The following is a 24656-nucleotide window of genomic DNA, read 5'->3' as shown; positions in this document are numbered from 1 at the left end:
TAGCCTCTGGAGCTAGATTCAACCCACAACCTTCTGAGTCAGAGCGCACAACCCACTGAACCACCACATCACTGCAGAAGCAAATTAATTATATTTTTGGTTATGGCGTGTGTGTGTGTGTGTGTGTGTGTGCGCGTGCGTGTGCGTGTGTGTGCGCGCGCGCGCGCATATGCGTATGTGCGTGTGCATTAGGACAAACCAAAGGGACTACTTAAGGTCCAAAATTCCCTCCACGCACGCACACACACACCTATACATGTACACATAGGTGCCACATGCAGATAAATGTATGTGCACCATGTGTGTGCACATGCACACGTGTGTGTATACAAGTGCATACACATGTACGCATGCTCATATGCGCTCATGTTTGTGCACACGTGAATGTGCGTATGCATGTGTATACACACGTGTGTGCACATGTTCGTGTTTGTGCGCACATGTGAATGCACGTGTGTGCGAGTGTACATGTGGCACCCATATGTACGTGTATACACGTGTGTACATTTGTGTCCATGTTTGGCGCGAATTTTGGTCTTTAAGCACAGTCTCTTTGGTTTGTCCTAATGCACGTACACGTTTTGATTGCCATCTGCATCTTGTGTGTCAGCTGTCTGACGAATTTAATGGATTTGTCGAGAGCCATCTGATTGCTTGAGGTTCACAGGTGGGTTATGTTTGCTGAAGTGCTTTTTGTACAACAGCAAGCTGCAGGGATGATGCTTGACGGTTGTTTTTATTTCTCTATTTGATTAGATTGGTAGGGGGGAGAGGAGATAATCGCATTTTTTTTTTACAAAGATCAATGATTGCAATGTTTTGGCATTCCATTAGTCTCTTTATTCTTCCTCTTGGTTTAACTGGATTTTTTCTGAGTGAGTAACTTGTCTACTGGGGTTTTATTAACCCTTTTGTTGCTTTGTTCAGTTTTTGAATGGAAGGTTTGCATCTATTTAGCTCCTTTTACGACAATAGAAACTGCACATCCAGTGAAGCACTTTTTGAAGGGTAGTCACTGTTGTTATGTAGAAAAAGCAACAGCCAATTTACACACAGCAAGCTCCCACAAACAGCAATGTGATAATGATCAAATAATCTGTTTTTGTAAATGTTGATTAAGGAATAAATATTGGCTTGAACTGGGGAGGCGATGGCCCAGTGGTATTATCGCTAGGCGATTAATCCAGAAACTCGGCTAATGTTCTGGGGATCTGGTTTCAATCCTGCCATGATAGATGGTGGAATTTGAATTCAATAAAAACAGTATCTGGAATTAAGAATCTACTGATGGCCATGAAGCCATTGTCAATTGTTGGAAAAACCCTTCTGCTTCATAAAATCCTTTAGGGAAGGAAATCTACTGTCCTTACCCAGTGTGGCCCACATGTGACTCCAGAGCCACAGCAATGTGGTTGACTCTTAATTGTCCTCAGACAACTGGGGATGGGCAATAAATGCTGGCCAGCCAGTGATGCCCACGCCTCTCAGATGAACAACAAAAGAAGACACCGGGGATAATTCCCTGCTCCTTTTCAAAATAGTCGCCATGAGATCTTTCACATCCACCTGAGGAGTTGGATTCAAGGCCAGAGTACGAACAATGGAGCCATGGCAGACTACGGCTAAGGAGACAGAAGGTCACTGACCTGAAACATTAACTCTCTCTCTCTCTGTTTGATTTGATTATTATTGTCCCATAAAATGGAAAAGAATCCCTACGGTGCAGAAGGAAGCCATTCGGCCCATTGAATCTGCACCAACCACAATCTCACCCAGGCCCTATTTCCGTAGCCTCACATATTTTACCCTGCTAATCCCCTGATACTAGGGTCAATCTGGCAAGGCCAATCAACCTAACCTGCACATCTTTGGACATGTATTAGTACACAGTGAAAAGTATTGTTTCTTGCATGCTATACTGACAAAACACACCTTTCATAGAGAAGGAAAGGAGCGAGTGCAGGTGCAGAGAAGAATGCAAGGTAGGTCCACTCAAAAGTCTGATGGCAGCAGGGGAGAAATGTTCTCGAGTCGGTTGGTACGTGACCTCAGACTTTTGAATCTTTTTTCCGATGGAAAAAGGTGTCTCTCTCTCTCTCTGCAGGTGCTAGCAGACTTGCTGAATATTTCCAGCATTTTCTGTTTTCTTTGTAGTTGTTTTGTTTGCCTGGGGAGGGTGGGTGGGGGTCGCAGAGTACTGTCCATGCTGGAGAGGGAAAAGAATAATTCTCAACCATATATCATTCTCCAGTATTCGTAGGTCAGGTGTAACGTGAACAGAGCACAACAAAACTCCTTCCCCTCTGCTTCAACAATGTCATTCATCATGGAGAGGTTCGGGAGGGAGTTCCAGACCCTGGCAGTAAAGGAATGGCCATCATTGTTGGAGGGATGAAAACTGGAAGTGCTGAAAATGTCAGAGTTGGAGGGCCACAAATGTCTGATAGTTTGATTTGATTTGTTGTTGTCACAAGTAGTGGGATACAGTGGAAGGTATTGTTTCTTGTGCGTTATACAGCCAAAACATACCATTCATAGAGTACATGGAGAACAAGGAAGGGAGAGAGTGCAGAATATAATGTTACTGTCATAGCTAGGGTGCGGAGAAAGATCAACTTAATGTATAGTCAGTCCATTCAAAGTCTGAAGGAAACAGGGAAGACTCCTAGTATGGCTCCTGCTCTGCCCAAGACTGCAAGAAACTACAAAAGATCGTGAATGTAGCCCAATCCATCACACAAACTAGCCCCCTATCCATTGACTCTGTCTACACTTCCCACTGCCTCAGAAAAGCAGCCAGCATAATTAAGGACCCCACGCACCCCAGACATTCTCTCTTCAACCTTCTTCCTTCGGGAAAAAGATACAAAAGTCTGAGTACATGTAACAACTGACTCAAGAACAGCTTCTTGAGACGTATAAGATGATGAATGGGATGGATAGGATAGTGGTGGAGAGGCTCTTCCTGCTCAGAAAGGATAGTAGGACTAGGGGGCACAGCCTCAAGATAAAGGGGGGGCGGTTTAGAACGGAGTTGAGGAGGAACTTCTTCACTCAAAGGGTGGTGAATCTCTGGAATTCCCTGCCCGTTGAGGTGGTGGAGGCTGCGTCGCTAAATATTTTTAAGACGCGGGTTGATGGGTTTTTGATAAGCGAGGGGATTAAGGGTTATGGGGAGAGGGCGGGAATGTGGAACTGAGCCACGACAGATCAGCCATGATCTTATTGAATGGCGGGGCAGGCTCGAAGGGCTAGATGGCCTACTCCTGCTCCTATTTCTTATGTTCTTCCCTGCTGCTGTCAGACTTTTGAATGGACCTACTTCATTGGGTTGATCTTTCTCTACACTCTAGCTATAACTGTAACACTACATTCTGCACTCCTTTCCTTCTCTATGAACGGTATGCTTTGTCTGTATAGTGCACAAGAAACAATACTTTTCACTGTATGTTAATACATGTGACAATAATAAATCAAATCAAATCGAGAAGCGATTCTTGAGTCAGTTGGTAAGTGATCTCAGACTTTTGTATCATTTTCCTGATGGAAGAAGGTGGAAGAGTGAATGTCTGGGGTGTATGGAGTCGTTGATTATGCTGGCAGCTTTTCCGAGGCAATGGGAAATGTAGACGGAGTCAGTGGAAGGGACTTGGAACTGGAGGCATTTACAGGGATAAGGAGAGTGATGTTGGGAAGGATTTAAACTTGACGATGAGAATGTGTCAGAGCCGGTGTAGGTCAGCAGGCATACGGTGATGGGTATCTCACTCCAGTAGGTAGCTAAAATAATCACATCTTTATGATGTTCATAAAGCAGATGGAACAGGTGCTGGGCTTTCCTGAAAAGCTTTTAAAACGGTAAATGCAGGGGATTAATTAATTAAGGTAATCGCACCTTAATGAGGTGCGAAGAGTTTTTCAAAGCTGTTTGAAGATTGCTTATATTTGAAATAACCAGAATTTTTAAATGGGAGCAAGAGGCGTCTTTGTAATTGACATCACGGCAATGCCAAAAGGCCCCCATGAGGCAGAATGTGTTAACCGTGGACTGTAGTCACCAAGAGTATTGGTTAGGTTGATTGGCCGTGCTAAATTGGAGTGTAGGAGGAAAGTGGAGCATCTGGAGGAAACCCACACAGACATGGGGAGAACATGGAAACTCCACACAGGCAGTGACTCGAAGCCGGAGTTGAACCCGGGTACCTTGCGCTGTGAGGCAGCACTGCTAACCACTGTGCCACCGTGTTGCCCCTAATTCTTGCTGTTCCTCCCCTAAGGTCCTGACTGCTGCTGAAGTTAACCTCACAGGTTCTCTGGGACCTTGCCCAAATCTTTATCTTGTGTTCTTTCAATTCTGACGTCTTCTGCAACCATTGCAGATTTTCATTGCTGGCCTTACCGTCAGTTGCCTGGCCGGTGAACTTTGGAATTTCCTCCCTAAAACTCCCCATCTCTCTCTTTCTCTCTGTCTCCTTTCAAACAACCCTTAAAACCGAGCTTTTGATAACTTCCTTGTGTGGCTTGGTGCCAAACCTAGTCTGATAATCGCTCCTGTGAACGGCCTCGGGAGGTTTCTCTGAGTGTTATCTAAATGCAAGATGATATGAGAGCCTACACCATGAATGTCACTGAACCCATTTCTGGGCAGTGATAGTAAAAGTAAATGCTAGTTGAACACCCAGGACCTCGCATGCCCTGGGGACAGGTGGATCATTCTTGCTGCTCCATTGCTGCCCAGGATTAGACTCGATCTTTGTAAAGATGAGAAAATAACAGACAGACCAGGGAGACCGTCATATTGCAGACTTACACTCTGACTGTGTGTTCTCTGTACCTCTAATGCTATAATGTACACTTTGTGTATCTGTACTCCCATAATATGCACTGTTTCTGTAATCCCATCATATACTGTCTCTCTGTATCTGTAATCCCATTATATGCACTCACTGTATCTGTAATCCCATAACATACACTCATTGTATCTTTAGTGCCATAACATGTACTCACTGTACCTGTAATTCCATAATATACACTCATTGTATCTATAACCCCATAGTATACACCTTCCGCATCTGTACTCCCATAACATACACCTTCCGTATCTGTACTCCCATAATGTACACCGTCTGTATCTCTACTCTCATAACATGCACTCTCTGTAACTGTACTCTGATTATTATGGTATTGTATACCCTCTCCACAATTTCATGTTAAACTGGCAACCTACCCTATGTAGGCAAATGTGAAATTATCCATTTTGATAGAATTAATGAAAAAAGAAGCTTATTATCTAAAGAGTGAGAGCTTGCAGAGCTCTGAGATGCGATGGGATCTGAGTGTCCTTGTTGATGAATCACAAAAGGCTGGTTTACAGCAAATAATTAGGAAAACTAATAGGATGTTATCATTTATTGTCAGGGGAATTGATGACAAAAGTAGGGAGGCTATCCTTCAGTCGTACAGGGCATTTGTGAGACCACTTCTCTAGAAACTAGAAGCAGAAGTAGGCCATTTGGCCCTTCAAGCCTGCTCCACCATTCATTTTGATCTTGGCTGATCGTCGAATTCAATATCCTCTTTTCCTCCCACATCTCTTGATTCCTTTAGCCCCAAGAGCTATATCTAATTTCTTCTAGAAATCACACAATGTTTTGGCCTCAACTTTATTCTATGGTAGTGAATTCTACACATTCACCACTCCATGGGTGAAGAAATTTCTCCTCATCTCAGTTCTAGAAGGTTTACCCCTTATCCTCAAACAGTGACCCCTAGTTCTGGACTCCCTCACCATTGGGAACATTCTTTCTGAATCTGCCCTGTCTAATCCTGATAGAATTTTATAAGTTTCTATGAGATTCTCTCTCACCCTTCTAAACTCCTGTGAATATAATCCTAACCAAGTTAGGCTCTCCTTATATGATTCCAGGAACCAGTCCAGTAAACCTCTGCTGTACTCCCTCTATAGCAAAGATACCCTTCCTCAGATAAGGACACTAAAACTGCACACTTCAGATGTGGCCCCACCAACGCCCTATACAACTGCAGCAAAACATCCCTACACTTAAATCTTTCACTATGAAGGCCAACATTCCATTTGCCTTCTTTGCTACCTGCTGTATCTGCGCGCTTACTTTCAGTGACTGATGTACGAGGGCCCCAAGGTCTCATTGAGTGTCCACCTCTCTCAATTTACATCCATTCAAGTAATAATCTCTTTCTATTATTGCTGCCAAAGTGGATAACCTCACATTTATCTACATTATACTACATCTGCTATGCAGATGGCCACACACTCAGCCTGTCCAAATCATGCTGAAGCATCTCTGCATCCTCCTCATAGTTCATCCTCCCACCCAACGTTGTATCATCTGCAAATTAGGAGATAATACATTCCGTTCCCTGTTCCAAATCATTAATATATAGTGTGAACATTTGGGGTCCTAGCACAGATCCCTGCGGAACCTCACTAGTCGCTGACTGCCGATCAGAAAAAGACCCATTTTTGCCAACTGTTTGCTTCCTTTCTATCTGCTGACCAGCTTTCTATCCATCTCAAGACATTACTGCAACGCCTTGTGCTTTAACTTTACTTTAACTTTACATGGTTTGTTATGCAAGGCCTTGTCGATAGCCTCCTGAAAGTCCAAATAAATCATATCCACTGGTTCTCCTCAGTCAACTCGACTAGTTACATCCTCAAAAAATTCCAATAAGAACATAAGAACATAAGAAATAGGAGCAGGAGTAGGCCATCCAGCCCTTCGAGCCTGCCCCGCCATTCAATAAGATCATGGCTGATCTGTCGCTGCTCAGTTCCATTTTCCCGCCCTCTCCCCATAACCCTTAATCCCCTCTCCTATCAAAAAACCCATCAACCCGCGTCTTAAAAATATTTAGCGAGGCAGCCTCCACCACTTCAACGGATATATATATATATATAATAATTATATAATTTATATTATTATATTATAAATAATATATATAATATATAATATATATATCAATAGATTCGTCAAGCATGATTTCTGTTTTGTAAATCTGTGCTGACTTGGTCTGATTATACCACTGCCTTCCAAATGCCCAGTTAGAAAATCCTTGATAATAGACTCCAGCAACTTCCCCAGTACTAACGTTAGGCTCACTAGTCTATAGTCCCCTGTTTTCTCTTTACCTCCTTCTTGAATAGCGGATTTACATTAGCTACCCTCCAATCAGTAGCAACTAGTCCAGAGTCCGAATAGTTTTGTAAAATAATCATGAATGGATCTACTATTTCCAGGGCCACTTCCTTAAATATCCTGAGATGAAGAATATCAGGACTTGGAGATTTATCCTCCTTCAATCCCATCAACTTCCCCAAAACCATTTCTCTACTAATGCTGATTTCCTTCAGCCCCTCACTAAAACATGTTTCTCTCAGTACTTCTGGCGCATTATTAATTTCTTCCTTTGTGGGGACTGAAGCAAAGTAAAAATTTAATTCCTCAGACTTTTTTTTGTTGTGTACAGTATTGGTCTCTTTATCCAAGGAAATATGTCAGTACATTGGAAGCAGTTCAGAGAAAGTTTACTAGATTAATATCCGGACTAGGCAGGTTGTCTGCAGAGGAAAGTTGGAGAAGTTCGAGGTGACTTGATCAATCCTGAGTGATGCTGACAGGGTGGAAGTGGAGAGAATGTTTCCTCTTGAGAGAGCGTCTAGAACTAGGGGTCACAGTTTGTAAAAAAAGGTCGTCCATTTAAGACAGAGATGAGAAGAAATGTTTTCTCTCGGAGGAGCTCTCTCCCTCAAAAGGTGGTGGATACCTTTAAGGCAGAGCTAGATAGTTTCTTGGTGAAGAAGAGAGTGAAAGGTTATCGGGGGTATGCAGATCTGTGGGGTTAAAGTTACAGTCAGACCAGCCGTGATCTTATATAGAATGCTGGAGTGGGTTTGAGGACCTCCTCCTGCTCCTAATCCGTATGCTTGTATAAATATACATGCTTAAAAAAAAAGCCTAGTCACAAGTAGGCTTGCATTAACACTGCAATGAAGTTTCTGTGAAAATCCCCTAGTCGTCACATTCCGGCACCTGTTATGATCACAATCATATTTACCCTGTTAATCCCCCTGACACTAGGGTCAATTTAGCATGACCAATCCACCTAACCTGCACATCTTTGGACTAAGGGGAAGAAACTGTAGAAAATCCGCGCAGACATGGGGAGAACATGCAAACTCCTTTCAGGCAGTGACCCAAGCCCAGAATCGAACCCAGGTTCCTGGCACTGTGAGGCAGCGATGCCAACTGCTGTGCCACCAGGTTTGTGTTCCCAAGTAGGATTGCAGAGTATTGTGTGCGTTCTCGTATTGCAGTGTTTTATAGACGCCCACTGCCTTCAATCCAGTGTTGCTTGCGGCTTTCTCGGAGACTGCACAGTATTTCCCAGCTCCTCTCTGCCAGGATGTAACACTTGCCAGTCACAGCTGTGACCGTTGGCTCACAATTGGCACCTCTGAGAAGAGAATTAAATTCCAGTCCGGGTGTGTGGGTGCGAAGTCTCACTCATTGCATAGAGCTGAGAAGTAAGAGTGAGAAGCCTATATATAGGTTTGCCGTACCCCAGGGACATGTTGCTCAAGCTGGGTATGTTAGTAATGGAGTCAACACCACGGTTTTGATCTATTTATCCAAGAGATGTGTGGCCACAGTATGACCCCTGAAGCTGATATCTGACTGATCTGACGTTGCTTCAAGGATAGCGTGTGCTGCTCTGAATTTTTAAAATTAAATTTGTATGTTTGCAGGATGCACATGGACAAAGACAGCACTTATTTCTCATGCCAAAACAGTTCTGAAAGGGTGTTGGTGGGCCTCCTTTCGAAACACTGCAGCCCTTGTGGTGCATTAAGTGACATAATATGACCCAAAATGTTTCACTTGGAGGGATTATCAGACAAAATGTCACACCAGGAGACATTACAGTGTCTGGTCAGAGATGCAGGATTCAAAGTATGCCTTCAGTGAAGAGAAAGCAAGTTGCAGGGGCTGTGGAGAAAAGGGCAGGAGAGTGTAATTAGTTGAGTTGCTCTTGCAAGGAGCCAGCATGGACATGACTGGCTGAATGGCCTCCTCCTGTGCTGCACCCCTGGTATGAGAGAGAATCGGAGAGGTTTCACAGAATCCTCGTGTCCCTGCAGTGCAGACGGAGGCCATTCGGTCTGTCGATTCTGCACCAACTCTCCAAGAGGGCATCTTACACAGGCCCACTGCCTAGCCCTATTTCCTGTGACTCCACGCTTTTATCTCACTAATCCTCCCTAACTTCCCTCCCTATCAGCAGGGGATTCCAGAGCAAAGAACCCGGACAGCTGAAGGCCCGACTGTTGAGTGGTAGAGCAATGAAAAGCGGGATGCCCAGGAGGAGAGCAGAGGGTTGGAGGTTGAACTGTTTGCTGAGATCTTAGTGGGGGGTCTATGGCTCCAAGCTTCGGCAAGAACCAACACCCTCAGTCAATGGCCTGGGACATCTTGAATGAAGCAATATTAATTTTGGGTGGCTTTCAGTACTCTGGAATTTTTTACCCGAACCTTCATGCACGTAGGAATTAGGAGCGGGAGTTGACAATTCGATCCCTTGAGCCCACCCCAGCACTTAACATGATTATGGCTGATCTTTTCCTGGCCTCAATGCCACTTTCCTGCCTGCTCCCCAAAGCCCTTTACCAGCTTTTCATCAGAAACGTATCTATCTCTTTCTTGAATCTGTTGATTGATTCTGCCTCCACTGCACTGTGGGGCAGTGAGTTCCACAGATTCACAACCCTCTGAGTGAAGTAGTTTCTCCTCATCTCAGTTTTGAACCTTCCTTCTCTCACTGTGTGTCTGTGATCTCTTGTTCTAGACTGTTCCACAAGGGGGAACATCATATCAATCCCCTTTAGTATGTTATACACCTCAATAAGATCTCCCCTCATTCTTCTAAACTCCTGCGATTACAAGTCCTAAGCCATCCAACCACTCCTCTTATGACAGCCCTTTCATTCCTGGAATCAATCTTGTGAACCTGCTCTAAACTGCCTCCAGTGCCACCACATCCTTCCTCAAGTAAGGAGACCAAAACTGGACACACTACTCCCGGTATGGTCTCACCAATGTCGTATACAATTGTAACAGTACTTCATTATGGGTGGCACAATGCTTAGCACTGCTGCCACACAGTTCCAGGAACCTGGGCTTGATTCCTGGCTTGGGTCGCTGTCTGTGTGGAGTTTGCACATTTTCCCCGTGTCTGCGTGAGTTTCCTCTGGGTGCTCCGGTTTCTTCCCACAGTCCAAAGATGTGCAGTTTAGGTGAATTGGCCATGCTAAATTACCCCTTTGTGTTCGGGATGTGAATGTTAGAGGGATTAGCACGATAAATATGTAGGGTTTCAGGGATAGGTGACATTGTTGTCAGTGCAGACTCAATGGGCCGAATGGCCTCCTTCTGCACTGTAGGGATTCTATGATTCTTTGTTTTTAAAATCTAGTCCTTTTGCAATAAATGCCAAGATTCATAGAACATAGAACACTACAGCACAAATAGGCTCTTCGGCCCACAAGTTGCGCCGGTCACATCCATACCTACCAAGCCATAGAACTATCTGTAACTCCCAATCCCATTAAACCCCATATACTCATCCAGAAGTCTTTTAAAAGACCCCAGTGAGTTCGCCTTTACCACCACCGACAGCAGCCGATTCCACTCACTCACCACCCTCTGAGTGAAAAACTTACCCCTAACATCTCCTCTGTACTTGCTTCCCAACACCTTAAACCTGTGTCCTCTCATAGTGACCATTTCAGCCCTGGGAAATAGTCTCCGAGAATCCACCGTATCTATTCCTCTCAACATTTTATAAACCTCTATCAGGTCACCTCTCAACCTTCGTCTCTCCAGGGAGAAGAGGCCTAGCTCCCTCAACCTATCTTCATAAGGCATGCCTCCCAATCCAGGCAACATCCTTGTAAATCCCCTCTGCACCCTCTCAATAGCTTCCACATCCTTCCTGTAGTGAGGTGACCAGAATTGCGCACAGTACTCCAAGTGGGGTCTGACAAGGGTCTTATTATTATGCTGCACTTGTTTGTAAAATCTTGAATTTCAGTTGATCTTGAGTCCAGATTTAGTTCTTGTTTCAACTTGGTCAGTCACAGAGATTGTTGCAGTGTGGTACGCAGCCAAATGGACTTGGTATACTGTGATTAGCAAGAATGGCTTCAGACTCAAAAGGGACGGGGATAGGAGGAAGAATTAATCATAATTTCCATGCCAGTCACTAACCAATCTAACACAAACATGGCTCTCAAATGTAACTTTCCAACACTTATAACCTGTTTCCCACAATTTGGAATTCCCTCCCCAGCCCCTTTGCCTCTGCTCCTTTAGACCCTCTTCTGAAACTGCCCTTCGGTGGCACAATGGTTACCACTGCTGCCTTACAGTAACAACGATCTGGGTTCAATTCCGGCCTCAAGTCACTGTCAGTGTGGAGTTTGCACATTCTCTCTGTGTCGGTCTGGGTTTCTTCTGGATGCTCCGACTTTCTCCTCCTGTCCAAAGATGTGTGGGTTAGATGGATTGGCCATGCTGAATTAACCCTAGTGTCAGGGGGATTAACAAGGTAAATATGATTGTGGTTATGGTAGACTCGATGGGCTGAATGGCCTCCTGCATTGTAGGCATTCTGTGATATTATAGTCACCCCATTTGAGAGCTCCTCCTATGAGTGGACATTCATTTCTGATCAGGGGCCCTGCAATGCTGTTTTAAATTTGCAACATTAAAGCAGGTCGCTGGAGGAGTTGGAAAGACAGAATTGCAGTTACACCGTAAAATGAGTTGGTGATTGACAAGCAAATGAGGGATGGTATTTTATGGTTGTAACCTGTTATCTGTGTCATTGCTTTGTAAATATTGCGCAGAAGGTTGTGAATCTTTGCCTCCCCTGTAATCTAAGTGTCATCTCAGCGAGTTGAAATTTCAGTGTGAATGACACATTTTCTCCCTTTGTAATCAGTGATGGCAGCACATTATCCCAGGTAAGATGAGACATGGGTTGATTGTGGCCAATCTTTGTGAACAGGTCAGGGACTCATGTCAGTGAGGGGGTCCAAGGAGGAGAGAGCTTTATTTTTCATGAGATGTGGGCATCGCTGGGTAGGTCAGCATTTATTACTCATCCCTAATTGCCCTTGCGAAGGTGGTGGTGAGCTGCCTTCTTGAAACGCTGAAGTCCGTGTGGTGTAGGGACACCCACTGCACTGTTAGTGAAGGAGACTCAGCGACAGTGAAGGAACAGCCAATATACTTCTAAGTCAGGATGGCGAGCGGCTTGGAGAGAAACCTCCAGGTGGTGGTGTTCCCAAGTGTCTGCTGCCCTTTTTCTCCGAGATGGTTTGGAAGGTGCTGTCAAAGAAGTCTTGATATAGCTATAGAGATGGCACACATTGCTGCCACTGTGCATCACTGGTGTAGGGTGTGAATGTTTAAAGTAGTAGATGGGGTAACAATCATATGGGCTGCTTCGTCCTGGATGGTGTCAAGCTTCTCCAAGTCTTGGAGTTGCAGCCATGAGGCACACAAGGAGTTGACAGTTCTGAAGTCTGAGGAAGGAGTCACTCAGAGAGAGAGAGAGAGAGATGGTTTGAAGGCGGTGAGAACGTAGGGAGGAGGAACCAATCATTTTCAGTACCTTCACTCTCAGACACTGAGCACCCAGCGAGACCAGAAATTGGAAAACACAGAACAATCGATTTTTAAAAATTCTATTTTCCATGTCTTGCTTAGTCGCCCTCCAGATGCCTGAAGGACTCCTGATGTTTGCCTGCGCGATCGCTGATATCATCGAAAGGTAGGACAACAACTCATTAAATTAACAGCTTTGAGCACCAAATCCGCAGGGCCAGTTTGGGCTTGTAAGTAATTAAAGGAGATCTGAGTAGACACAGCACTTGTGGAGAATGTAGGACATCAGTTGCTTGGGTTTGTCTGGTGTTAAGGACGATGTGATTGGTCGAGTTGTTATTTTTTCCATCAAATTTACAGGGCAGTAATGGGTCAAGATGTTACAATTCACAGCTTTGTCAGTGACTCAATTTGGTTCCTAATTAGCTGAAGGAATTAAAGAGAAGATAATGGGCTACATGTTCAGTGTCATAAACTGTGCGAGGGAAGCTTTGAGTGGTTTATATTTGTCGTAGCTGAACCCTGGAGACATAGCTGCTACCTTCACTTCACTCACTGGGCACTTAACTGTAACGTGTAGCAGACGGTGAACCACCATTTAATGTTGCTTTTGTTGTTGCTGCCGTGTCCTTCTCCTCGACGTGGGAATTTTCCAATGTTGTTTGAAGGCGAGAACTGGGCTGTATGGGATTGGGGAACGGGCACAATGGCTCTTTAAATCCAATGTCGAGAATTACTGGATATTATCCCTGAAGCGGGTGAGAAAAACCTGAGTCAACAAAGCAAAATTTGACCTTGCAATTACAAGGAGCGGCACGGTGGCACAGTGGTTAGCACTGCTGCCTGGCAGGCCCAGGGACCTGCGTTTGATTCCTGACTTAGGTCGCTGTCTGTGCGGAGTCTGCATGTTCTTCCTGTGTCTGTGTGCATTTCCACCGGATATTCCGGTTTCCTCCCACAGTCTGATAGATGTTCTGGTTAGGTGCATTGGCCGGGCTAAATTCTCCCTCAAGCCCGAATAGGCGCTGGAGTGTGGTGACTAGGGGATTTTCACCATAACTTCATTGCAGTGTTAATATAAGCCTTATTTGTGACACCAATAAATAAACTTTCAACTTGAAACCTGAATAAAAAGTGGTGTTTGTGTAGAATAACTTCCCACTGGTGGAATACTCAGCAAAACCATTGCATCATATTCCATTTTCACAGGAGAAAAACAAGAATGCTGGGAATGTCATACTGTAAAAATATTGGGAAAAAGTCCTGAAGTCCATGTAATAAAAAATGGATTTAATGTCTTCCCTGCAAACCATTGGCAGCATTGGATCACAGGACAGCCACCCCTATATGTAGCAGATTTCCTTTTTAATAGCACACACATTAGTAAGTGGTGATGTTCTGTTCCCAGTGATGGAACGTTTGTTAACCAGAGGACAAAGAAATGGGCAAAAGACCCACAGGCAACTTCAGGAACGGCAACGAGTTGTTATGATCTGGAGCATGCTACCTGAAAGGATGGTGGTAGGAGATTGAGGAGAAACTTCCAAAAGGGAATTGGGATGAAGGGCTGTGAGGCAAAGAATGGGGATTAATTGAATGACTCTGCCAAGGAGCTGGGACATGAGTGCTGTGTTGAATAGTCTCTATTTGTGCTGTTATCATTCGAAGACTAACAGAAGGCCCAAGATCTTGAAGAAGGCTTTGGACACAGCACAGAAAAGGTTTACCAAGATGTTGCCTGGTATGAAGAGTATTAGCTATGAGGGGAGATTGAATAAACTGGGATTGCTAGCCCTGGAAAGACAGAGGTTGAGGGCCGACCTGACAGAAGTTTATAAAATTATGGAGGGCATAGATAACAGTTGGAAGCTTTTTCCCAGGGCACAAATGACAATCAGAAGGGGGCACAGGTTCAAGGTAAGGAGGGAAAGTTTCAGTCAAGATATGTGGGGGAAGTTTTTTTACACAGAGGGTGGTAGGGGCCTGGAATGCACTGCCAAGTGAGGTGATTGAGGCAGTTGTGTTAGCGACATTTAAGACTTATCTGGATAGGCACGTGAAAAGACGGGGAATAGAGGGATATAGGTGGTTGGTCGAGATAGGACAATGTGATCGGCACAGGCTTGGAGGGCCGAAGGGCCTGTTCTTGTGCTGTACTGTTCTTTGTTAGACTCACGGTGCAGGATAACCAGTTAGTGGAAAAAGAGCAGGAGAAGACAAAGCAAGAAGGTGGCAACAAGATTGCCTTTTGGAAGCCTGTGGATTTTAGGTGGGGCAACTGAGAAATGTCAAACATTTCTTCGTTCTGGAATAGGGGGATGGTGAAATGATTCTTGATTTCAACCCTGAACATAAAGAGGAGGAAAAATGCTTCCTCTCAGCTGTGGATGCAAAGCTGGAAGATTGTGTCATCTTGAGCAGCAACCTGGGAGAACAGTCAGATATTATAGGTTATTGTAGGTGACCTAAGGCATTACCACGTTGTAGGATGTGACACAGGAGGCCTTTCAGTCCCTTGAGCCTGTTCCACTATTCAATTCAATCACGCCTGATCTGCATCTTAACTCCATCCACCTTCCTTGGTTCTGTAATCATCAATCAGAGAAATGACATTGACCAGTCTCTCTTCTGACATTTTTGGGCAGGAGGATTAGTTTACATTGACTCGCCTTGTAAAGATGAAAAGGTGATCTAATGGAAGAGTTTAAGATGATTAACATATTTGATAGAACAAAAATTTAACTTTAACTTTAAATAAGAGGGAGCAGAGGACAGATCTTTGGAAGACACCAGAGATAATGATGTTGGAACAGGATGCGAATTCATTGCAAGTGATTCAATGATTCGCAGTAACTTCATTGCAGTGTTAATGTGATAGCTTTGATAGCATTCGAGGGGAGTCCAAAACAAGAGGCCATAAGCTGAATGTCAGAGCTTGGCTGTCCGTAGATCAAGAAGTACTTTTTCACACACACAAGTCAGTGGAAACTCTGTCCCCCAATAAACGCTGGAGGCTTGGGGATCAATAAAACATTTCCAAACTGATTTTTGTTTGGCAAGGGGACATTGAGGATTGTAGACCTGAGTGTTATAGAGCCAGCAATGGTCAACTTAAATTGCGGAGAAGGCCAGAAGGGCCAAATAGCCACCTGCTGTTATAATTCCATAAAGATAAAATCAAAATCATTATTGGATGACATCAAAATTGGACTTTTAAAGCCTCCAAATTGTGAGAAGGTGAGAGGCACGTGAGAAATGTGTAGATACAAAGGTACGAATGCGGAGCAGGCCATTCGGCCCCTCAATGGTTTGAGACTTTGGGAAGGAGGCAGTTGTAGTCGGAGATGGTGTAGTGAGTGCTGGTTAGAATCCGACAAGCACGCTTACAGTTGTGATCACTTCAGAAAAGAAAGGTTATGAGAGATGGATGGTTGGTTTCCGGGATTATAAAGTATGTGGTGGGTGCAGCAAGTGTTCTGAGACTCAGGCTGTACAGATTCACTGCAGACGATGTGGCACAGCCATGAAGCTCATCGACCTGAATTGGTGTCTATCCCTCCACCTGCTGAACGTCTCCAGCCTCCCTACCTTCATGTTTCAGATTGCTAGTGTCTGCGGTATTTTGCTTTTGTAGCGATCCTCTGCCTGATTCGACTTGATGCAGCAAAGTAAGGTATCTTGTAACTGGCAGTAATTGATGACTCTGCTGCTTACGGTTCATCCAAGCGTGCTCCTTTGTCAAAGAGGAACAGCTGAAGTAAGAAGCAATTGAGAAAACAGTGAGTCGCTGCAGCTTCGGATACGGGAGGAGGTTGGTTCCACAGACTTTAGGAAGTGCAGTCGGTGTTGTAGTCTGGGGAACGTGGCGGCCAATTTGTGCACAGCAAGCTCCCACCAACTTGTGATAATGACGAGGTAATCTGTTTTTTGCCTTGTTGATGGAGGAATAAGCACTGTCCAAGACACCATGGAGAACCTTTTCCGTCTTCTTTAGCATAGTGCCACAGGATCTTTTATGTCCACCCGAGAGACCAAAGAGGAGCCTCAGTTGAATAGCATCTTTGGAGAGAGAATAGAGCCTATGTTTTGAGTCTGGATGATCCTCTATCACAGCTGCCGAGTTTTTCCGATTTTCTGATCTTGTTTCAGATTCCAGCATCCGCGGTATTTTGCCTTTACCTCAGTTTAACATGCCATCTGAAAAATGGTGCCTGTGACACTGCAGCACTCCCTCGGTACTGCATTGGCAGTGTCGGTGTATGTTTCAGTCTCTGGTGTAGTACTACTCACTGAACCATAGAGCCATAGATCAGTACAGCACGGAGATGGGCCCTTCGGCCAAAGTGGTCCATGCCAATCATGGTGCCCTCCCACCATGGCTGACACTAGCCTGAAAGCCAAAGTTTGTCCAATCTCCGAAAATAACCAAGCCCTTGAGAATTTGGAATCAATCTTGTGGCCTTTCTCTGATCTTCCTTTGAAAGCTTCAATGCCTTCTCCATGACCAGACTGAAACCCCTCTGCAAGGTATGGTGTGATTGGATGGAGAATTGCATATTTTGATTCTAATCTCCTGCCAGATGTTTTACTCTTTTGGTTGCATAGTTTAACATTCTTTTCTCAAACCACAAATTGTTGTGAAGTGAGTGGCTGCTGTTCTGCAGGCAAACGTGACAGCATAGCACGATTCCACAAGCAGCAACAAACTCACTGAGCAGTTCCAGCTGCTCTGGGTGCTGTTGGCTGTGGGAGGAATGTTGGCCAGGATACTGGGAGAACTTCCTGCTTGTCCATGAGTGGTGCCTTGAGTCCACCTGTATGAACAGACAGGACCTCAGTCCAATGTGTCGTCCCAACAGTGTGGCACTCCTGTGGCTCCTGTACTGAGCTGTCAGCTTAGATCCTATGCTTAGATCAATATTGGCATTCAGACAGCCTTTTCTCTGAGGCAAATACCAACTTGAGTACAATTTCACATTGGAGGCTACTTCCCATTTCTCGTGGTTACCATCTATATCGTGCTGTATCTTTTTTGTTACAAAATTATATTTTGTTCAAAACGCTTGTGAAGTCTCCCAATTACGTAGTTCAAATTTGACTTTATATAAAGTGCAAATACAGTTCAATTTTCAATATTTACTCTTCAATACTTGTCAAACGTAATAGCCCCAGGGGTTTTACCCAGTTCCCAGCCTCTCCAGGCCTTAGACAGTGATCTTTCCCTATTGCACCTCTATAGAACTGTCCCAATTTTAGTACGTCCCTCAGTACAAGGACCTGCACTTTGGAACGTGCCAGTCTGCAACACTCAGTCGGGGACAACTTCTTGCAATGAAAGACCAATGAATTTTAGGCAGACAAAGAGAGCGTCTTCCACTGAGTTGATGACCCTCCAGCAATAGCTGATGTTTGTCTCAGGGTACGCCTCTGGGAACAGCCCGTAGAGCACAGAATCCTGCGTCACAGACTTACTCGGAATGAACCATAGCAAAAACCGCCTCATCTCTCTCCAGACCTTCTTTGCAAAGGCACATTCCACAAGGGGGTGGACAACAGTCTGTTTCCCACCAGTCACTTCAAGGCCAACGTGCAGATGAGGTGTGACTTGGGCGTGTAGGAAGGATCTGACGGGGAGCACCTTTCTCACCACCAGCCAAGCTACATCTTGGTGACTTTTTAAAATTCTGCAGAACCCACGCACATGTGATGCGGCCTTTTGCCAAACTGTTGTATCGCGTAATGGAAAACAAGCCAGCAAAAGTAGCACCACTGTACCTTTCATTCTCCATCAACATCTGTGTCTCTCAATACACATTTCCATTAGTCTGATCAGATATAAACAATATATATCAATATATTTGATAGTTAATGAACCAAGGTTTAATTTTGGATACACATTTCAAAAGGAAAAAATAGTGCAGGGCTGCTGGGGAAGAACAGGCCATGATGTGGAGATGCCGGTGTTGGACTGAGGTGGGCACAGTAAGAAGTTTCACAACACCAGGTTAAAGTCCAACAGGTTTATTTGGTATCACAAGCTTTTGGAGTGCTGCGCCTTCATCAGGTGAGTGATGACCCACCAGTTAAAGGAGCAGTGCTCCGAAAGCTTGTGATACCAGATAAACCTGTTGGAGTTTTGTGATGACTTGAGCCAGGCTAATGAGGTTTGCTTGCTAGAGTATGAACTACCTAATGAGTCCTCGCCCGCTGGGCATCGCAGGTGTTGGGGTGTGTTATAGACCCCGACAATCACATTTTGATTTAATGTTTTAAGTTTCAACTTTGTTTCTGGGTCGGGCCGTCCCCCTTCCTTTTTGGGGGGCTGCCCCTTTTAATTTGTCCATATGTTAATTTGAGTTTGTTTGCTTGTTAGGTATGTAAAAGAGGTATCTGATGAGTCCTAATTGATGGTTAAATCAGGGAGCCTCATGTTCCCTATTTAAAGCAAGTGTGTCAGACTCCCAACTGCATTTAGCAGGGAGCAACTGGAGAGCTGGCTGTGTACAGTGGTATGGTGTAAATAAAGTATTTGGCTGACAGGACTTTGGCCTCCGTGGAGTTATTACACCTTTAACCTGGTGTTGTGAGATTTCTTACCAGGAAAGAACAGGACAGTAGGAATAATTGGATGGTTCTTGTCAAGGAGCTGCCACTGTCATGATGGGCCAAATAGCCACCCCCTGCACAATGTTCTGGACAATGTTCTGGACAATGATTTATGTTGTGACAATCTAGTTTTTAATCGGTTCAGGGAAAGAATCTTATTCTTCACTCTGAGATGGAGAATAATCTGTGAATGCCGGAAGTTGAAAGGCAAGACAGAAAAATCTGGGTCCATCAGTGTCTGGAAAATAAAATAGAAAGTTCAATATTTAGGATGTTGTAAATATCCTATGATAAAGTGAATTTAAACCCTCAAACTGCTGTGGTGGGATTTGAAATGGCCTTCTCTAGATTACTAATGCAGTAACATAGCCACAATGCCGATGTACTCCTTTGTACCAAGGCAGGATGATTGAGATGTGTAGTTTCAGTCAAATGAAAATTGATTTCACAGACGTGGAAAGAGAAAGAAGCTTGTCGTTGATGGGCGAGACATGATGTCATCAAAGAGGAACAGTGTCGCTCCCAGAAACAAATGTAGAGTGTGCTGGAAGATCTCAGCAGGTCCGATGGCATCTGTGGAGAGGGAATAGAGCCAAAATTTCGAGTTTGGATGACCCTTCGCTCTGACGAAATGTCACCCAGACTCGAAGCATTAGCTCTATTACTCGAAACATTAGCTCTATTCTCTCTCTCTCCACAGATGCTGTCAGACCTGCTGAGATTTTCCAACACTTTGTTTTTGATTCAGATTCCAGCATCCGCAGTAATTTGCTTTTACCTTGGTGTTGCACTCTGCACGTTCGCTATCTCGAAGCCGGATCCTTCCGAATCTATTGCTTTTGTGATCTTGGGGAAGAGACCAGTAACAGGTCAGAAGAAAATCAACTAAAGGATCAAAAGGCTTCTGGATATCGGAGGTTTATGATGGAACTAATTAAGGTTTTCTCTGGCATACAAAAGCCTTGGGAATTTCTCAAGTTGGAATCACTGCCGCTTATTTCACAAACCCTCCGAGAAAAAGGAAACAAACTTTTGCCCTGAATGTTGGTAAAGTCTGCCAGTGGGCAATTGTTGTGATGTTGGAAATACAGCAGCTAATTGTCACACAACAAGCCCCCAGAAGCAGCAATATGGTAACAGCCAGATAATCTGATTCTTGTAGCATTTGTAGCGGGATAAATGTCAGCCAGGTCACGGGGGACAATTTCTCTACTCTTGCTCGAAACGAGATCCATTAATGTCCGTCTGAGAGAGCAGACAGGGCCCCGGCTTAATGCCTCATCTGAAATTCAGCACCTCCAACAGTGCAGAATTCACGCACATGTCGCATTGTAGTTTTATTGTATCTAAAACAAAGACATTAATGGAATATAAGTCATAATTTGACAATATCTGGCACTGCTAGGGTTTTTAAGTGCTGACACCTGATACTGTAGGCGGATGATTCTCCCAATTATTCCTGTGGGGATTGCAATGTCATTTCTATCTTGTAATTTGACAGGTTACAAGAAGTTAAGCGATTTTTATTGGTTTCTATTGTAAGCTATTTTGTTTCCTCTCTCTCCCCAAAGAATGGATCTCTCGACTTGAGATATGATTCAGCTTTGCTTGCTTCGTAGCATTGTTGTATCTCAGTCAGGAGGTTGTCAGCTCAAGACCCACTCAGGACTTGGGGCGCACAATCTCAGGTGACATTGAGTAAGTACTGCATGCTGTTTCTGATAAGAGGTTAAAGCAAGGCTCTGTCTATCTTTTTACAGCAATTCAGGTGGATTAAAAGATCTCTCCTTGCTTTCAGAAGCAGCCTTCCTTTAATGGCCTCTTTGATATCACCGCAAAAAAAAATAGATTACTCCATGACTCATCTCGTGTTTCTTTATGGGACCTTATTGTACAGGAAATAGCTGTTAACTGTATTGACTGAACTCCAAAGGCAGTTTGTGGCGTGCAGCATTTTGTAATGCCCGTGTTGATGTCCTTCCTGTTTGGAGGCTCAGTGAAACCTTGTTGTCAAACCTGGCGGTTCGCTTTCGAACTGGGAACCCATCCGCCCAAGGTGACCCGCACATCGTTATTCCTATTCACGTGGACCAAAAACTAACAGCTGATGTAGGAATCTCTCCCTGTCCCCCAGGGATTGTCCAGTCAGGCAGCCAAGCACATGTGATGGGTTGCGCGGCATGGTGGCACAGTGGTTAGCACTGCTGCCTCACAGCGCCAGGAACCCCAGGTTTGGTTCTGGCCTTGGGTAACTGTCTATGCACATCCTCCCCATGCCTGTGTGGGTTTCCTCCCACACTCCAAAGATGTGTAGGTTAAGTGGATTAGCCATGGTAAATGTTTGGGGTTATGGGAATTGGGTGGAGGGGAGAGGAAGGCCTGGGTGGGATGCTCTTTCAGAGCGTTGGTGCAGACTCGATGGGTCAGGTGGCCTCCTGCACTGTAAGGATTCTGCAATTCTGTGGTTCCTGGATGTGGTTCCTTCACGCCGATGACCTGCTACCCTCAGAACGAATGGCACCATTAGTGCCTTAATAACAATCCTATAAATGCAAGTTAAATTACAAAAGATTTACAGCACAGAAATAAATCTCTCAGACCCACGCTGGTGTTTAAGTTCGACCAGAGACTCCTCCCATCCTTAGTTCTCACTCCACCAAACTTCCCTATTCCTTTCTCCCACATGTACTTGTCTAGATTCCCCTTAATTACATCTATCTATTCACCTCAGCTATGCCCCATTGGCACTGACGGTGTGTGTAGCTGGTTTGGGACTGTCACAGGTACATGAGTTCTCCCTAGTGACTGGGGGCAAGGTGGTTTTGTGGACACTTCAACTTGTCTTTCACCAGGTGAAGTTCTGCAGCCGCAGTTTCTGAACATTCCCCTGTGTCAACAGCATGTGAGGCAACCTGTCTCTACCTCCCTCCCAGCAGCATGTTCCAGACCATCACCACCCTCTGGGTAAAAACATTTTTTCTCACATCCCCCCTGAACTTTCCACATCTCAGCATGAACCTATGTCCCCTCATGATTTACCCTTCAACTAAGGGGCACGACTGCTCCTTATCCTCTCAGTCCATGCCCCTCATAATAGGTTGCTCCCTCAGTCTTCTCTGCTCCAACGTAAACAACCTACCCAACCTGTCTTCATAACTTAAGTGTTCCATCCTGGGATGGAATCTCCTGCACCCCCTCCAATGCAATTAAGTCCTTCCAATAATGTGGCAACCATAACCGCACACAGTACTCTAGTTGAGGCCTCAGAAAAGTTCTACACATCTCCGACATGACTGCCCTGCTTTCGTATTTCTATGCCTCGAGTGATAAAGGCAAATGATCCATATGCCTTTACTCCCTCATTAATGATTCCAGCCTTCATTCTCTCGCCTGCCCCACTCATGGACTGTTAGAGGTACATATAAGTTGATTCCCACAGATTGGCAGGGTCATCCAATGAGGGGAGATTGAATAGAATGGACTCATATTCTCTGGAATTTAGGAGAACAAGAACAAAGAACAGTACAGCACAGGAACTTCTGCCCTCCAAGCCTGCACCGATTATGACACCTGCCTAAACTAAAACCATGTGCATTTATGGAGTCTGTATCCTCCCATTCCCATCCTGTTCATGTATTCGTCTAGTTGTCCCTTAAATGCTGCTATTGGGGCAGGCTCAAAGGGCTAGGTGGCCTACTCCTGCTCCTATTTCTTATGTTCTTATGTATTGTACCTGTTCCCACCGTCTCTGTGGGCAGCGCATTCCAGACATTCACCACTCTGTGTAAAAAAACTTACCTCACACATCTTTAAACTTTTCTCCATGCACCTTAAACCTGTGTCCACTAGTACTTGACTTTTCTACCCTAAGGAAGAGCGTCTGACTATCCACTCTGTCCGTGCCACTCATAATCTTTTGAACCTTTATCAGGTCACACCTCAACCTCCGAGGTTCCAGTGAGAACAAACCAAGTTTATCTAACCTCTTCTCATAGCTATTACCCTCCAGACCAGACAACATCCTGGTAAACCTTCTCGGTACCCTGTAGAATGAGAGCTGACCTCATTGAAAGGTGTAGAATTCTCAGAGGTCTTGACCGGGTGTTTCTCTCTGGCTAGAATGTCAATAACTGAGGGAACATTGTCTCAGAATGACGGGTTGGCTATTTAGGACTGAGGTGAGAAGTTTCTTCACTCAAATGGTTGTGAATCTCTAGATTTCTCTACCCAGAGAGCTGTGGGATACTCCATTGATGAATACATTCAGGATGGACACCAAAGTCGGAGGTGTGGCAGATTGTGCGGAAGGGTGTCATAGTTTGCAGGGAGACTTAGACAGGTTGCAGAGCTGGGCCGAGAGGTGGCGGATGGAGTTTAATGCGGAGAAGTGTGAGGTAATTCACTTTGGTAGGAATAACAGATGTGTTGAGTATAGGGCTAACGGGAGGACTTTGAATAGTGTGGATGAGCAGAGGGATCTAGGTGTATGTGTACATAGATCCCTGAAAGTTGGGAATCAAGTAGATAAGGTTGTTAAGAAGGCATACGGTGTCTTGGCGTTTATTGGTAGGGGGATTGAATTTAGGAGTCGCAGCGTCATGTTGCAACTGTACACAACTCTGGTGCGGCCGCACTTGGAGTACTGTGTGCAGTTCTGGTCCCCACATTACAGGAAGGATGTGGAGGCTTTGGAGAGAGTGCAGAGGAGGTTTACCAGGATGTTGCCTGGTATGGAGGGGAGGTCCTATGAGGAGAGACTGAGGGATTTGGGGTTGTTTTCGCTAGAAAGAAGGCGGCTAAGAGGGGATCTTATTGAAACATATAAGATGATTAGAGGTTTAGATAGGGTGGATAGTGATAGCCTTTTTCCTCGGATGGAGAAAGCTAGCACGAGGGGGCATGGCTTTAAATTAAGGGGGGGTAGTTATAGGACGGATGTCAGGGGTAGGTTCTTTACCCAGAGGGTGGTGAGGGATTGGAATGCCCTGCCTGCTGCAGTTGTAAATGCGCCTAGTTTGGGGGTGTTTAAGAGATCCGTGGATAGGTTTATGGACGAAAAGGGATTGGTTTAGATTAGTGGGTCATTGTTTTTTAACTGGTCGGCGCAACATCGTGGGCCGAAGGGCCTGTTCTGCGCTGTAATGTTCTATGTTCTATGTTCTATTATTGGAATCTAAGAGAATCTAGGAGGCATAGGGAGAAGACAGCAAAGTGGAGTTGAGTGGGAGTTCAGCAATGATCTTATCTTCACCCAGAGAGCAGTCAGCCTATGGAATTTTCACTCAGAGAGCGGTCAGCATATAGAACTTTCACCCAGAGAACATTCAGCCTATGGAATTC

General features: G+C 44.8%; 1 protein-coding gene across 1 annotated transcript in view; it reads left to right on the top strand.

Annotated features, from left to right (window-relative positions):
* Positions 1–24656, top strand: part of dph1 (diphthamide biosynthesis 1) — a 592086-nt gene that overhangs the window by 12654 nt on the left and 554776 nt on the right. The window contains exon 3 of the mRNA XM_080210803.1: positions 12813–12876. Coding sequence (XP_080066929.1) covers positions 12813–12876 — 64 coding nt within the window. The remainder of the gene's footprint in view (positions 1–12812; positions 12877–24656) is intronic.

This window comes from Carcharhinus amblyrhynchos, chromosome 23, assembly GCF_965287045.1.
Source record: "Carcharhinus amblyrhynchos chromosome 23, sCarAmb.v2.hapA, whole genome shotgun sequence".
NCBI lineage: Eukaryota > Metazoa > Chordata > Chondrichthyes > Carcharhiniformes > Carcharhinidae > Carcharhinus > Carcharhinus amblyrhynchos.
This window is presented reverse-complemented; position numbering and strand designations above follow the sequence as displayed.